The sequence below is a fragment of the Lampetra fluviatilis genome, chromosome 32 (assembly GCF_964198595.1).
Source record: "Lampetra fluviatilis chromosome 32, kcLamFluv1.1, whole genome shotgun sequence".
In the NCBI taxonomy this organism is placed as follows: domain Eukaryota; kingdom Metazoa; phylum Chordata; class Hyperoartia; order Petromyzontiformes; family Petromyzontidae; genus Lampetra; species Lampetra fluviatilis.
Window position 1 is genome coordinate 8,144,116 of NC_136306.1, and position 14,910 is coordinate 8,159,025.

At 44.8% G+C, this 14,910-nt stretch overlaps 1 protein-coding gene across 4 annotated transcripts in view; it reads left to right on the forward strand.

Moving 5' to 3' along the window:
* The first annotated feature begins 1,653 nt into the window (after window positions 1-1,653).
* Window positions 1,654-14,910, forward strand: part of LOC144943704 (serine/threonine-protein kinase B-raf-like) — a 28,343-nt gene continuing 15,086 nt past the window's right edge. For all 4 annotated transcript variants that reach the window (XM_078871461.1, XM_078871463.1, XM_078871460.1 and 1 more), the window contains exons 1-6: window positions 1,654-1,755; window positions 7,220-7,321; window positions 7,715-7,981; window positions 9,673-9,776; window positions 13,044-13,146; window positions 14,344-14,492. In XM_078871461.1, coding sequence (XP_078727587.1) covers window positions 1,684-1,755; window positions 7,220-7,321; window positions 7,715-7,981; window positions 9,673-9,776; window positions 13,044-13,146; window positions 14,344-14,492 — 797 coding nt within the window. In that variant the 5' untranslated portion in view covers window positions 1,654-1,683. The remainder of the gene's footprint in view (window positions 1,756-7,219; window positions 7,322-7,714; window positions 7,982-9,672; window positions 9,777-13,043; window positions 13,147-14,343; window positions 14,493-14,910) is intronic.

Below are 14,910 nucleotides of genomic sequence, written 5' to 3' on the forward strand. Positions count from 1 at the left end.
GAGCTACTTCTTTTAAGCGACCTCTTAGCTGAAACCGTGTTCTTTGTCAAAATATTCATCATTCTCAGAGCAGCAAATTGAGCCAGACCAAGTTCAACACCAAATGAAAAGCGATATTTATTTGCAGTCATCGGTGACTGGCCAAGGGCCCAGCGAACTGCACTTGAGAATCCGGGTTTAATCGCGGGCAGCTGCCAGAATTCAAACTCGGGCAGGGTCTTGAGCCATCTGGCGACCTCCCTGCTTGGGGTCATTGGCACCAGCAGCAACTTGAGTGAAGATGGACCACTGGGTGAAAAAACGAACAGTGAGTGCCTGTGTCCTATCTAGACCAACAACACGGCAACCGTGACCTCATCTCAAGACTCAACAGAAACCGGTGGACATTTATTTTGTTGAGCGAGGCAATCGGTCATGCAGAGGGGAGAAAGTAGCCCGAACCATGAGCAAGAAATCGACAGCATTGGATGGCAGGGTGAAGTTTAGTTGCAGACTTGTACCTACCAGCATGAAGGTGAATGGATAATTTATCGTAAAAAAAACTCAAACGTATGATTGTTTTACCAGGTAAAGCTCACTGCGCTATTTAGCTACTTTTCAGAAGCCACCTACCTGGTTGTTAGAAATTATAGCTCCACGAAATGTGGCTTATCACGTGGAAATGTATTGTCGCAGCCAATACTCTAAACCAGGGGTCGGCAACCTACGGCTCCGGAGCCGCATGCGGCTCTTTACGGGCTGCTTCTTGACGATATGTACGTATGTACAGTATGTACTCAGATGCATTGCGGCTCTTGAAATACTGAATTTTGTACCGAATTGGAAAGAAATGGCTCTTCTTGTTATTTTGGTTGCCGACCCCTGCTCTAAACGAAACATTGCAGCCTTCCACCAACTCAGCGATTAGCCGAATTATCGCAATTGTAAGGGTACGGTCCCATTAAAGAATCGTTGCTCGTTTTGCTTTCTGCAAATTGCGTATTTCTTTTAACATGCAATTTGCATCCGTTGTCAATCGGTTGTCGCACAATGAGTGCATTGTGAGTGTAAGATTCCAAGATAATCTATGAACCGTTGCATTAGTGCACGGCTCGTATGGAACAGTCGCCACGCAACGATGCATTTGACCCACGCGATTCGACGAAATGCAACGGTTCGCGTTGCAATCGTGCTCCACGGATCGATCGATTTGTATTGTTTTTCGCATCTCGTTAGGATCGTCTCCGTTACTGTTCGACAAATTAACCTGATTTGTTTTATTATCGACGTCCACTTTGCTAACTTTCAACGCAACGCGGAACAATCGTTTGTTATCCCTTCAAATTCACGCTCGGGGTCGTGAGCGTTAAAAATCGATTGGCCGTTGCATCAACGTCGATATCGCGTTTGCACGACACCCACGTGATGAAGAACCAAACCCTCGTCGACTCTTTGTAATCAACAACACCTGTATGCCTTTTCAACGTCCAAGCCTCCCCAACGCAACGCCTATTGACATGCGCCCATCATCATCACCACTGTCTGCAAAGATTCTCGGCTGCTGGGGTTTAGGGTGCATTTAACGCACGCGCGCCACCACCACCACAAACAGAAGCTCGTGGTCCACTGCCCCTCCCCGCCCCGCCTCGCCCACCACTCTCCTCCACCAAGACCCACGTGACCAAGGGGGCTGGAGGCGAAAAAATGGCGACAGCCATACCGCAAGCTGGAGTGAACGGGAACGGCGGTCTGCAGGACTCGCAGATCACCGAGGAGGTGAGGCACGACCGCCGCTATGCTAACGATAAACACCCACGGTAACGATGACCCGAACCGGCGGGCGCCCTTCCGAGGGCCCCCGACGCCGGGTCGCAGTACAAGGTGACCACCTACCACCATCACCCCCCCCCCGGGCTCCCTCGGGCCCCCCCGTCCCTTGGCTTACTCGACCCCGCTGAGCGTTCAAGAAAGACCGTAGGCTTCCGTGCGGCCTAGTCGGTCTTCGACGGGGGGGGGGGGGGGTCACGCTTAAATCGTGTCGCTGTGTGTTGTTTTTGTTGTTATTTTTAAAACGTTTGCACGCGAAAGGTGTTGGTCTTGGGTGTTGTTGTTTTTTTAAAGACAGCGTTGCGGCTACCTCATGAGACGCGATTGTCAGACGCTGCTCTGTGGGCTTTTGTTTATGCGAGGCAATCTTATGGTTGCTCCTGTTTTTGTTTATAACAACCAATGCGATTGCAACGGTTATCAATATTCTTGTATAATTATAGTTATGCAATGCTGTCATTTGGATTGCACCTCACACGCGGGTATGCATGCACTCACATATGCGTGCACGTATGCACATACGTAACCACATCTACACGCATACACAAACGCATCTGCACACGTACACACGCATACACAAATCTGCAATACATACGCATACGCACACAAGGGGGGGGGGGACACACACAACATCTGCACGTACACACATACACATCTTCACACACACATCTTCACACACACATCTTCACACACACATCTGCACGCACATACACATACACATCTGCACGTACACACATACATCTGCACGTACACACACACATCTGCACGTACACACACATACATCTTCACAAACATACAAAGACAAAGATCCCCCGTATAGCCTGCAACAGACTGTAGGGGCAAGTGCTGTTAGCGAGCACCTATGAAGGCCGGCACGGCACACGAGGGGGTGGGTGGCCAACACCACGCCCGACCGCCTTTGTCTCCCCAGTGACGATGTTCACTACGCCCCGCACCGGGTACTGATTTTAAGACTGAGTCGACCTAGGGGAGGCCCAGGACCGGTTCAGATGAACCGTCACCGGTGTTGACCGTGAACGGAAATTGAACTCGGGTCGCCGGGTTCGTAGCGCAGCGCGCTAACCACTTCACTACTGCTCCCGCACACGCACATCTGCACATACACATCTTCACACACACGTACTCGTGTGCACAAATATACACGCTTATATACGCGCATAAACACATGAGCATATACATAAATACGCATGCAGGCACGACGTGCACCAGGGGCTTGCAATCCTTACCGCAGGAGATGTTTGCATTAACGTCGGCCAATATGATTGACACTTTTCCCTTGCGTGCTGCGAATACCTCTTGCGATGTTCCGCTACAGGCCTGATTCTAAAGGTTACAGCAGTGCGGTAACATGCGTGGGACACTTTGTTGATCTTGAAACTATGGCCAACGCATAGGCTTGTACATTCTATATACTGTATATCATTATATATCATATTTTGATAATTATTTTTGAATGATCGGTGAAGCGGAGTTGAGCGACCCCTCTTTAACTGCAAATATCTTTGACCATTCGCAGGGAGTTAAACCAACAATAATAATATTTTATCACTACGCAAACCACTGCACACATTGTGTATCGCTTTGCCATAGAGGCCCAGATTAATTCCTGGTCTGCAACTATATTATTTCATTTTCCAGTTTCATTATTCCTCACATAAAACAAAACAGGCCACTGTGCATAATGGAGTCGAGGGAACGGTATTGCCATTGAGAAGTAAATTGAGCTCATGTTCAGCGTCAGTACCACTGTGTAATAGTCTTACAAAATCAGATTCAGAATTTGATCTAATGCCCTCACCTGTAATACGCAAATGTAATCCGCATCGGGGATGCAAGTCAACCATTGTCTTGAAAGTTGTTGAGGAACAATGTATGCACTTCACAGCGTAATCCAGATCAATTGTGTGAGGAAGTAGTTGGATCAGAAAGGATTGCTTTCACCGCAAATGACTTAACGAGTCCACACGTTGAACAGATGTTTGAACAGGTTTCTCTCAAATTGTCTGCGAGGTAGCATGCAGGTAATTAGTCTTGTGTGAGAAATTGTAATTGTTTTCACGCACATCTTTTAACCGTGAGAATATTTTAAAACAAACCACGACAACTGCAAGTACAACATTATTCAAATTGTTCCGTGAAGGAAACCGCCGGCAGAAGGCATTAATGTGAGTAACCTGCATTGGTAAAGTCGCTCGACAAAATGTATTGTTCTCACCGTGTCACCTTTACCTGTGAATTGTGTGTGCATTGCTTGTCTTACAACTTGGTATACAGCTCGCTGTTTATTCCAAGACACAAGCGGTGAAGTGATGTGTTCCTAACCACTGTAGGCACACTTGTGGCTTGTTGCCTTGATGCTGAAATAAAATAAAGTGATTTTTTTTTTACATCAGGTATTAACATTGCCATTTATCCATTCACATGCTACTAAAATGAACTCAACAGTGAGTAAAATAATTATTCAATGTCAATGCACTGTTGAATGAAGGGAGGCCCAGGATTTATATTGGTATATAGCAAGGCTAACGATGGAGCAGCCACTGATGTTAGTCATGGCTCAGGTTGCCAGGTTCATAACGAAGTTGCGTGAACCACTGTACCACTACTCCACCACAAACTCAACATAAACCTATTTTTCATTTGAGTCTATATATTAAGTGCAGCTGTTTATTGTAGAGTACTGTAATTGCTTTTATTTGCATAGTTAAGTGTTGTAAGTAAATGTTAGCTTCTGCATCCATGGTGTAATGCAGTGTGACTCATTTGATAATTATTGCCATAAATGTGCAGGAATTATAAATGTTACATTAAAAATGTGACGGTGCTCTTTTGGGTAGCGTTGAAGAATTTGGATAGCATGTTGAATAGCTGTGTGTGTGAGATTGGACTTCAGGCCTGCAAGACTGCATGGGGCGGCTCATCAAAAAAAAATCACCTGAAGTCTGTGTGTGTGTACATATTTGTGCGAGTTAAAAAGTCCACGCAAAAAAGCATAGAGAAGTTCATGCAGAAATTAAACTGAGAGGCGAAAAAAGCAACACGTGGATTAGAGAAGATATGTAAGTCGGAGACGTAGTGACTTAAAAAATGTAAGTGGGCTTGTGCCAGACATAGAAGGGATGATATCCGGTGGTTGAGGCTAACGATGGAGCAGCAGCCAAATGAGGAAACACACCCCAAGATGTATTCTGTGGAGAAGGAGCAATAAGCTGGGTGCATTGTTACATCACATTTCTGTTTAAGATGATGGTGGTGTGGGGAGGTCTTCCTTCAGCAGTGTGTAGATCATGGCTAATGCTGATGGATGTGGGACAATGTGAGTGGGTTGTAAATGTCGGTTCTTAATTAGACTGCGATTTTCGCATAAAATAAAATTAACCTGATTTTGTTTGGCTTATTTACGCAGTTCATAACCTATGTATTTTTCTTTATTAAGAATTTCCATCGTACATTATGTAACAAGATATCTAGCATTAATACGGAGTTATATTTTTTTCGAAAGCATTCCGCGTGAATATGTTAGATGAAGAAGAGTCGAGCTCTTAAAGTTTTCACATACATCTCTTAAGGGAATCGGTAGTTAATATTCGCCGCTATATTGCAGAGGTTCACGGTTCGATTCCAAGGGCCACCCTGATTACGACCGCGTGTGTAATCACTGTAATGCATTAAAGATCTCGCACAGTTCGTTCGTGTGCTGCCGTGAGGGTCAAAATTTGGGCAAATTATAAATGTGACACCGCAAATGACTCAATTGAGATACGTCGCAATCAAATGCCCCCTACTGGTATACGAATGCAACACGCTAACTCTTGCATATCTGAATTAGAATATTTTCTTTACTTTAGGAATGGTGAGATATACAGATTTTTTTTTACAGGTGTCCAGGAGGGGTGGGTCAGAACGTAAAACAACACCAATACAAATTCACGATAGGAGTGAAAAGTATAGGAAAGGTAAAGAAATTACCAAAAAAGATGCAAATAAAACTAAACTTTTTTTTTCTCTTTGAGGTTTCGCATGATTAAACAAAATTTTTTTTGAAATTGATATTCATAGCTCATCTCAATAGAAATGTGCACTGTACTTTAATTTAATATAGTGCATCTTTCTTACAAGTTTGTTTACATCCACTATCTTCATCGTGTCCTCGATCCACCACATTCTTCCGTTTCACCCTCGGTTTCACTTTACACCTTTCTGCTGTGCACCGGTGACGCCTCTATAGCCCTTATAATTCCATCATTTGTACGTATGTATATACATTGCACTTCTTTCGCACCGTACGTAGCCAACCGAGCTAATCGGAAAAAAAATCTGCGCAAAATCTGCATGGTTAATCAATAATCGTTTATTGCACGCTTTATTTGATGAATATGCCGTGAAGGCAACAAGTCGATTCTGATTGACGAGTCGTTACGTGCCCGAGGCGCAGGTTGCACATGTTTTTTTCACAATTACACATCCACCACCTGTGTGTGCGCAGCCAGTTATACATTTTTAAACGTTCTTTATATTTAAACCGACGTGTTCAATTCTCTATACACTTACACAAATGCCACATACAGCATGTGCAACACTTTATTTATATTTGTATAAACAAAGCTGCTGTGTTTACACTGGGAGTCGTGTTTGAGTTATTGTGAAGTTATGTTACAAATTAGGTCGCACGCCGCCGTTGAGACAACCATCCAACTTGTATGCCAGCTTGAATTGTGTGCAGCTTCGTTATAAATAGCAACATTTTGTGTCTGTAGTAATTGGATAAGCTCATGGTAATCAGTTGGCTGCCGGCCGCGTCGTTTGAGCTCATTTCCATGGAGCGGGGGGAGCGAGGGCTTAAGAGTTGATTATATTTGTCTGTTTTGTTTGGCTGTATTCGATTTTGTTCCAGGTCTGGAGGGCAGTGCCCGTCCGGTTTTTGGTACACCAAGAGAGCAAGCGGATTAGGAATTCCCATCTGCTTCTGTCAAATGGAGTGCGGCTTGCGGGCCGACTTGTGCACGCATCGCTGTAGCGCGCGCGGCAAAGCAGATTTGTCGGGGATTTACATGCTCAATCGCATTATGGTGTGAGAGTGAACGAGACGTAGAAGCTTGCTTTTTTTTCTTTAACAGGTTTAGCATAATTTAGAATTATAAAATGTATCACGATATTAGGAGGCCACTGGAGCTATGTACTTTTAAATCTAGATTGAAAACTAATTTCTTTAGAACTGCTCTTTGTGTTTAGTTTATTGTCCTTCCCCTGTACCTCCGATTAGCACGGTTGGCTACGTACTGTGCGAAAAAAGTTCCACATACCTACATACATTTATTTTGGATTTCGTTAAAATGTTTGAGCTGGCCTGTAATGTGGCTGACGTTGGTGCATCGATGTTTACCTTTGCCAGGTATGGAACCTGCAACAGATGATCAAGCTCACGCAGGAGCACCTGACGGCTCTGCTGGACAAGTTTGGCGGCGAGCACAATCCTCCGTCGATCTACCTCGAGGTGTGTGATTTCCCCCTTGCTGCCGCTGTCTCATGCTTGTGATATCCAGACGAGCGGCGTGTCTGTAAAGCGTGCACTGCGTTCGCTAAACAACGTGGAATCTCTCGTTTGTACGGACAGATAGACAGATTCAGAAATGCATTGCTATACTGATAACTCCTGACCACCTTGCAGCTCAGGCAGCCTCTTACTAAAGTACTAACCCCCGCGTAGCCTCTGAGTTCGATTGAGATTGTTCAGGGTGATTTAGTTGTACGCTAGATCATCGTATGGTGTCTCACTAGAGTACTGTAGTTCCAACTACCGGCTCCACACTGAAGGTGCTACTTGCTACCATGGCGGAGTTGGAACGAGTTGGAGTTCTTTACATACCTCCCCACCCGTGCGTGGCAGGCGTACGAGGAGTACACTAACAAGCTGGACGCGCTGCAGCAGCGGGAACAAGAGCTGCTCGAGTCCATGGGCAACAGCCGACCCGAGAGCATTTGCTCCGAGGACCAGCAGACCCCCGTCTCGGCGGGCGACCCGTCGCTGTCCTCCTCGCAGTCGCAAGGATTCGGGCAGTCCGCCGGCCACCCCGAGGGGGCTTCGGGTTCCGGGCCCAGGTCCCCGCAACGACATGTGGTGCGCGTGTTTCTCCCAAACAAGCAGAGGACCGTGGTAGGTTTGTCCCACTAGTGTCTTTTTTTGCTTGCGCGTGCACTTTCTGACTTTCGATCTCAAGCATTGTGTTGCATTAGCTCTGTCCTTCTGATTGTCCGTCCGTCCATCTATAAAATGGTGTGGCATGCTAACTCTTTTATACTATCATCCAGTATGGAACGAAACTTTATAATAAAGTTGTGTCGCTGTTATTCGAGAAAACCTGCCAAATGTATAATATAGTTACGCGCTCCTGCCCCAGCAGAGCAGTTTTGCGAGTCCACTGTCTCACCGTGTCCTACAGATGTACTGGTTTCGGCACTGCCATTATCATCGTTTGATTAAATATTTTTGAGGAGAAATACATCATTACATTATTCATGCCTATGCTTGACTTTGATTTCGCGTTATTTACCACCATTTGTCAGTCAACTACTGTATAAAGGCCTCTGCGTGCTGTTTGTCATCGGTGTTCTTTGATAATGTCCTCAGCGTGTTGGTCATCGCGTTTTGGTGACTAGTTCATGTGTTACATGCCACTGATGTTGGCCATGGGCGGGAGTCAAGCTCAGGTTGCTAGTTTCATAGCGCATTGCATTTACATCTGCGTCACCGCTCCACGCCCAAATTGGTTGTGTAACGGTAATAATTAAATAAGGTGTAAAATTATGAAACGCGCCTATGCTCGTGACGCTCGTGACTGGGCAGGCCTCCTGCACGAGTAAGCAGAGTTACTTTGCGGTAGTAAAGTTTTACAGTTCCAAGCTGAAAAGTACAAGGTTTATTTTCGGTTGATAGGTCATGTGGTTGGATTAAAGTGTGGATACTCCGAGTACTTCCATGTGACCATCACTGCTATCATCATCTCTCCCGTCCATCAGCCCATTGGTGTCGATGGGGCTGAATTAATTTCTGCCGAGGTTTCCTTCATTTGGCCCACTATTACTGCTTCGTGAAACCTCGATCCTTTTTCTTCACCAGAATGTAAGAGAAAGGAATTTCTGCTCACCAGAATGAAGAGCTTAATTCTTTTTCTGCAAAGAAGACTATACAAAGGCCATGTTGATAATTGGTTCTTTACCCTTCTATCTGGCAACAAAACCAGATAGAAGGGTAAAGAACCAATTATCATATTTTTACTGGCAAATGAGGTTCCCATAGTGTAAAGGCCATGTTGCCCTGTATGGGATGGCATGCATACCAGGTAGCGCGGCTTGCCTGGACGGGTCGTGCGTCGCGACCGCATAGTGTAGCGGCATCGTTGCACAATTTGTTGGCAGGACTTTACCACGTTGTATGATGAAACAGAAGAACCATTAAGATGCATTAAGCTTCATTAGCTTATATGCCTGTTAATGTAAAACAAAATATGACGATGGCACAGGTATAAATTAAAGCAGAACGTCACAACTTTAAATCCTGATTGGGGGGTGGAGTGGGTCCCAAAATCTTTGCTGGGTCTGAAAAAATATGTACTCCTTTGTGGCAACTCGGCAGTAGTTTTCCCAAGAAAAGACTGGTCCCGACCATGGGATGTCTAATTTCCACCATGGGCTGACCGTAAACCGAGATGGTCGTCGCCAAAAGCGAAAATTAAAGTGTGGCGACATGAGCGCTGTCTTTAAACACGTGTAATAATACATGCCGGTGTGTCGTGTTTTTGCGTTTGCGCGTGTTGCTAAAAAAATGTTTTTTGTTTAATCGCGAAGGTGCCTGCCCGTAATGGCGTGACGGTGCTGAACAGCCTGGCCAAGGCGCTGAAGATGCGAGGTCTCACGGCAGAGTGCTGCGCCGTGCATCGCATGCAGGGGAAGTATGTCTCGCTCGCGCCAAGCGAAAACTTTTAGACGATGCCTGAAGCATCCAGGCTGAAAGCACGTACAGGGTGATTAATAAGGCACCCTGTGACCACCGGTTTACTGGCATACGCAAATGTGCTTGCGTGCCAAATATACTCACAAGAAAGTTCCTTGACTTGAAAGTGATGTGTGTGGGGAAACAAATGCATATATATCTATACATATGCAGGCCCTTTGTCATTCCATTGCTGGATAAAGGCCTCCAGTTGTTAGGTCATTTGGGGTTGTTTGACCATACTTTACCACATTGGTCAGTGTGGCTTGGTGAAGGCTGTGACGGTTGAGTTGGTGAAGATGGGTGGGTGTTATGCTGGTGGAACGGGACTGGTTTAGATATTGCTCGCCACTAGTGTGAGCCGTGGCCAGAAATCAAACACAGGTTTGCCAGGTGTATTGTTCTGTGCACTAACTACTGCTACGCTGTTCCTCACAGATGTGTTTCCAGTTCTTTCAATACAAATGCTCACTGTAGTCCAAAATGTGTTATTTGGTGGGAGATGAGGCACCATCTGAGAAGACAATATGAATCTAAAGAAACCACGAGTGTGTGTGGTCCAAATGTTTCTGGTAGACTTTAAGGGTCATGAGATAAAGGTAACAGTCTGAAATGGGTGTTATTTTTCAAAGTTTATTGTAAAAAATGTAAGTCAAGACATTTGAAATAATGTAAAAAAATGGATAAGAAAGAGATAACAATTGAGGGTTTACAAGTTCCTGAAGAAATGTTAGCAACATTTTCATGATGAAATACAAAAGTATGAACAGAATGTAGATGTCAACCTTGAAATGTAAATGTTGGAAAACTTGCGCACGTTTCCTCATTTTATGGCATATTTAAAATTTATAAAATTCTTTGTGAAAGCACATAACTTTAGAACTGAGGATGGCATTTTTTATTTCCCTCGACGTATTGATCATGATTTTGTTCCCTGCTACCTTTAAAACCAACTTTAGAACTGAGGATGGCATTTTTTATTTCCCTCGACGTATTGATCATGATTTTGTTCCCTGCTACCTTTAAACCAACTTTAGAACTGAGGATGGCATTTTTGATTTCCCTCGACGTATTGATCATGATTTTGTTCCCTGCTACCTTTAAAACCAACTTTAGAACTGAGGATGGCATTTTTGATTTCCCTCGACGTATTGATCATGATTTTGTTCCATGCTACCTTTAAACCAGACACTCAATAAAGTATTTTAATATGTTAATTATGTTGAGCAAATTGCTCGATGTGCCCCTCCCAGTATCTGTTAAATTATTTATGTTTGTATTAAATGGTGTTTAGTTCCAACGCCAAGCGTGACATGCTTATACTCCAATGCAAACTTGATAATGCCTGTGTCTTCCTCTGAGTGGATTTCGAGTGATGATACAGCGCAGACTTGAGTCTCACTACAGACGGCTCCGTCATCTGTTTGATGCTAGAACACGATGCGGAGTTATTGCCCCGTTTAATTGCCCGACTTTGGCACGTTTCCAACGTACAGCACAAAAAAAAGCTCCAGACCACCCGTAGGTGTAATGTTGGCACAGCTCTAAAGAACAGTATACGCATATTCACAGAATGTCCTTCAATTCAGCACATTGTTAGGGCAGCAATGTGCTCAGATAACTCAAATGCCATTGTTGCTATTAATGCATTGCGTTACACAAGTGTACAAACAGGGTTCATTTTATTTCAAAGCTGTTTATGAACAAATTTAAAATAACGTTTCATCCCCCCCCCGCCCCCGATATCTGTAAATTTGCAGCATTTTGTTTTTAGCAGTCAGATGTTGTTGGCCTCAAAATGTAATTTCAAAAACCTTATCTTTATTAAAAGTTGCATGACAACCATAGAATTTTTAATAACCTTTAGCCAATATCTTGTGCAGCTTCTAAACCTTGTTCCAATTCAACACTAACAATGCAATATAATAAAATTCATTTAATTAATAGCAGGTAAGAGCCTACCACTAAATCACCTGGAATGCTCTCAGTCTCCAGCGATATCAGAAGCTAAGCACGGTTGTGCCTGAATAGTGGGTAGGTGACTACCATGCACACTTGGTTGTTATAGGTGGCTGCTGGGTTGTGCTTACAGGGTGGTCAGCAGAGGGCAATGGCAGCAAAATACATTGTTGTACTGCACTGCCATACTACCATTTCTTAGCTTTCCAGTTTCAGTAAACCCACTTTGAGCGGCGTCCAATCGCTAGTATGACGCGCACGGCATGGGTAGGTCTTTATACAGCAGGTGGATTGACAACAGGGCTGAACGTTACATTCTGACCGTAACCAATGGCTCACAAAGTGGATAGACTGTCTCTCAATGTTGCGAGCTGGTTTGCCCGGTTGTACGGAGCGCAGTATTCCTCCCAGCGGGATGAAACGCTGCCCGCTGCTCCTCAGTGGGGATCTCCCGAGTGTGCGCTTGATACTGATGCGGCCGTCCGCTTTCATGCTTCGGCCAAACTGCGGGGGACGACACGCCTGTCACCTTTGTGTCCCAAGTGGACGTGAGCATGCTCTAAATGCGTGTGTGCGATTACGTGTTCAGGTATTGAGCTGTAGCTTATTTTACAACAAATATATAGCGTATGTGACATACAGATGTACAAGGGTTATCCCACAGGTTACGTCACCTTATTTTCCCCACTGTAAAGTAGACATTCAAGATGATCCATGTTAAGACACCCACTAAAATAATAGAGAAAAATTACGTGGAAAAACAACATTTTATTTCAAAACTCTGTCTTGCGCAGATCTCAATACACCCATTCAATCCTTTATCACTCTTCTCTAGGACATAGAGCCCTCACCTGTTGTTAAGATGGTCGTTAGAAAGTCAGTGGGGATATTTACAAATTATCCCTCTGTGCTATTGACAAATTGCACTCTCATTGCTTTATTTTATACGAGTGGGCAGCCTGTCTTACGGCACATGGCACTCAACTGACCCTTGTCAGACATTCACCACTCACAAGTCATCAACCCGCTTGACTATCACCTGGGAATCCCGCTGAGATTCAGCGGCTCTCCCTACCCACACGTCACTCTTCGTCAGCTGCACGTGCCCGCTCATTGCCTGTTCCAAACGAGCCTAAGCGTCGCAGACAACGTACAGACTGCCATTTCAGGCCGATGGAATGCGTCGACGAGCGTTCAAAAATATTACCACCCCTGCAGACGTTGCGATACTCACATCGTTGCCTTATTGTGCTGTGCCCTCCTGCAGCCAGAAGCTGCTCATAGATTGGAACACCGACATGTCGTGGCTCATCGGGGAGGAGCTCACCGTGGAGGTCCTGGAACACGTGCCACTGACCACACACAATTTCGTAAGTGCGGAGCCCCCCCCCCCCACATCTCTGTCACTGCGGGTCTCCACGTGGGATGGAGTTATGGCGATGCCCCGTCTGTCTACGCCAGGGATGAAGGAACCTTTTTCCAGACCGAGCCGAATAAGACTTTGAAATACCTTTTTTTGCGGGCCGCTTTTTAACATCGAGGCAGGAGTATTAGGAAAACGGTGTCGCCGGGTCCAATATTTTCCCCTCTAGTTACCCGATCAGTGTGGCTAAGATGCACGGAGTGGTGGATAAACGCCGTTTTTGCAGGCCGTTCCCGAAGTGGTAGGCCTTGTCCGTATGTTGCCGGAACCGTAAGAAATGAAGTCTTTGGTCATATCCAGCCATGGGTCATGGGTTCCCATCCCCGGTCTACGGTAACAAAGTAACGTCCCTTCTACTCCTTTGCAATGCTTTGTCGTGGTAATATCGTTTACACAAATGCATATATTTATATTTGGTCGTATATTTAATTGGTGTCCATTGTTGGAAAGTATATAATGTAAGGGAATATTTGTGGTGCCGTGTTTAGTTAGCATTGTGATATTAAAAGTGGGAGAGTAGCATGCAGATATGTGTTATATCATTAGTATAATATTATTTGTGCAATTAAGAGTAGTGTATAATTTATCATTATGAACGAGACTTTTTGTAGCACAGGGTTACAGTGTGCCAGCTGCTCAAATAACTCGACCCACCATTGATGTCAAGTGGCTCACGTGAGGTCATTTATTCCCATGCCGAGCATGCTTATTCACCGTCTGTTTGGTGCATATTCCGCATTCTGCGAGCACTGCAATGTTGACTGTGAGCTCACACGTCCACGTGTTTTTTTCTCTTGTCCACATCCGCAAGGCCACATCTGACCCATGTAAGACTCTTGCAGTCGGCTGCCGGATATATAGCCCACCTAGAAACATGGATTGTCAAACGACAAGGTGAAACAGATTAGTCAGATGAGAGATAAACAAGAGAGAGTATAGCTGTACACTTGAGATAAAGATGGCTAAGATGAAAGTAAGATAAACAAAAGATCTATAGAGGAGAGGTACTGATTAGCGGTCACACGTACAGCCGTCATGACGTCTGTACACCGGACAATTATGTCACGTGACCTGATTGAAAGCACGAAAAATATCGATGTGATCGTTATCGTTTTCCTGTCCGCTGCGATTGTCGTGCACTTAGGTACGCAAGACCTACTTCACGCTGGCCTTCTGTGATTTCTGCCGGAAGCTGCTGTTCCAAGGTTTCCGCTGCCAAACGTGTGGCTACAAGTTCCACCAGCGCTGCAGCACCGAGGTGCCCATGATGTGCGTTAACATCGACCGCCTCGAGTGAGTTGTTTCAGGGTTCACTTTTCAACGCTCGCATTGGTACCAGGTTTTCACGGTGATAAGTGTTTTGCCCGTTTGTTTACATTGTTTTTCCTGTATAGATCCTCTGCTATGATCTCGGGGCTGGGTTACCGAGGTGAGAGAATAGCAGAGGGGATGGATCTACCAACCGCAAATAATTTATATTTATTGTCTCCAGGTCTATCATCTCTTGGACATCGGTGAAAATAGCTGTAGAGCTCATTCTTCAGTGTAAATAAAGATTCAGATTCTATTTAGCTCTTTCAACTAACTAATTGTTATTGCTTATCTCCAGCTCACTCATATCTATCCCTTATGTATCTTTCATCTTACAAACCTGTATAGTTTAATATCACAGCTGGCCATTTAAAGAGCCTTTCAATCAATCAATCTTTAT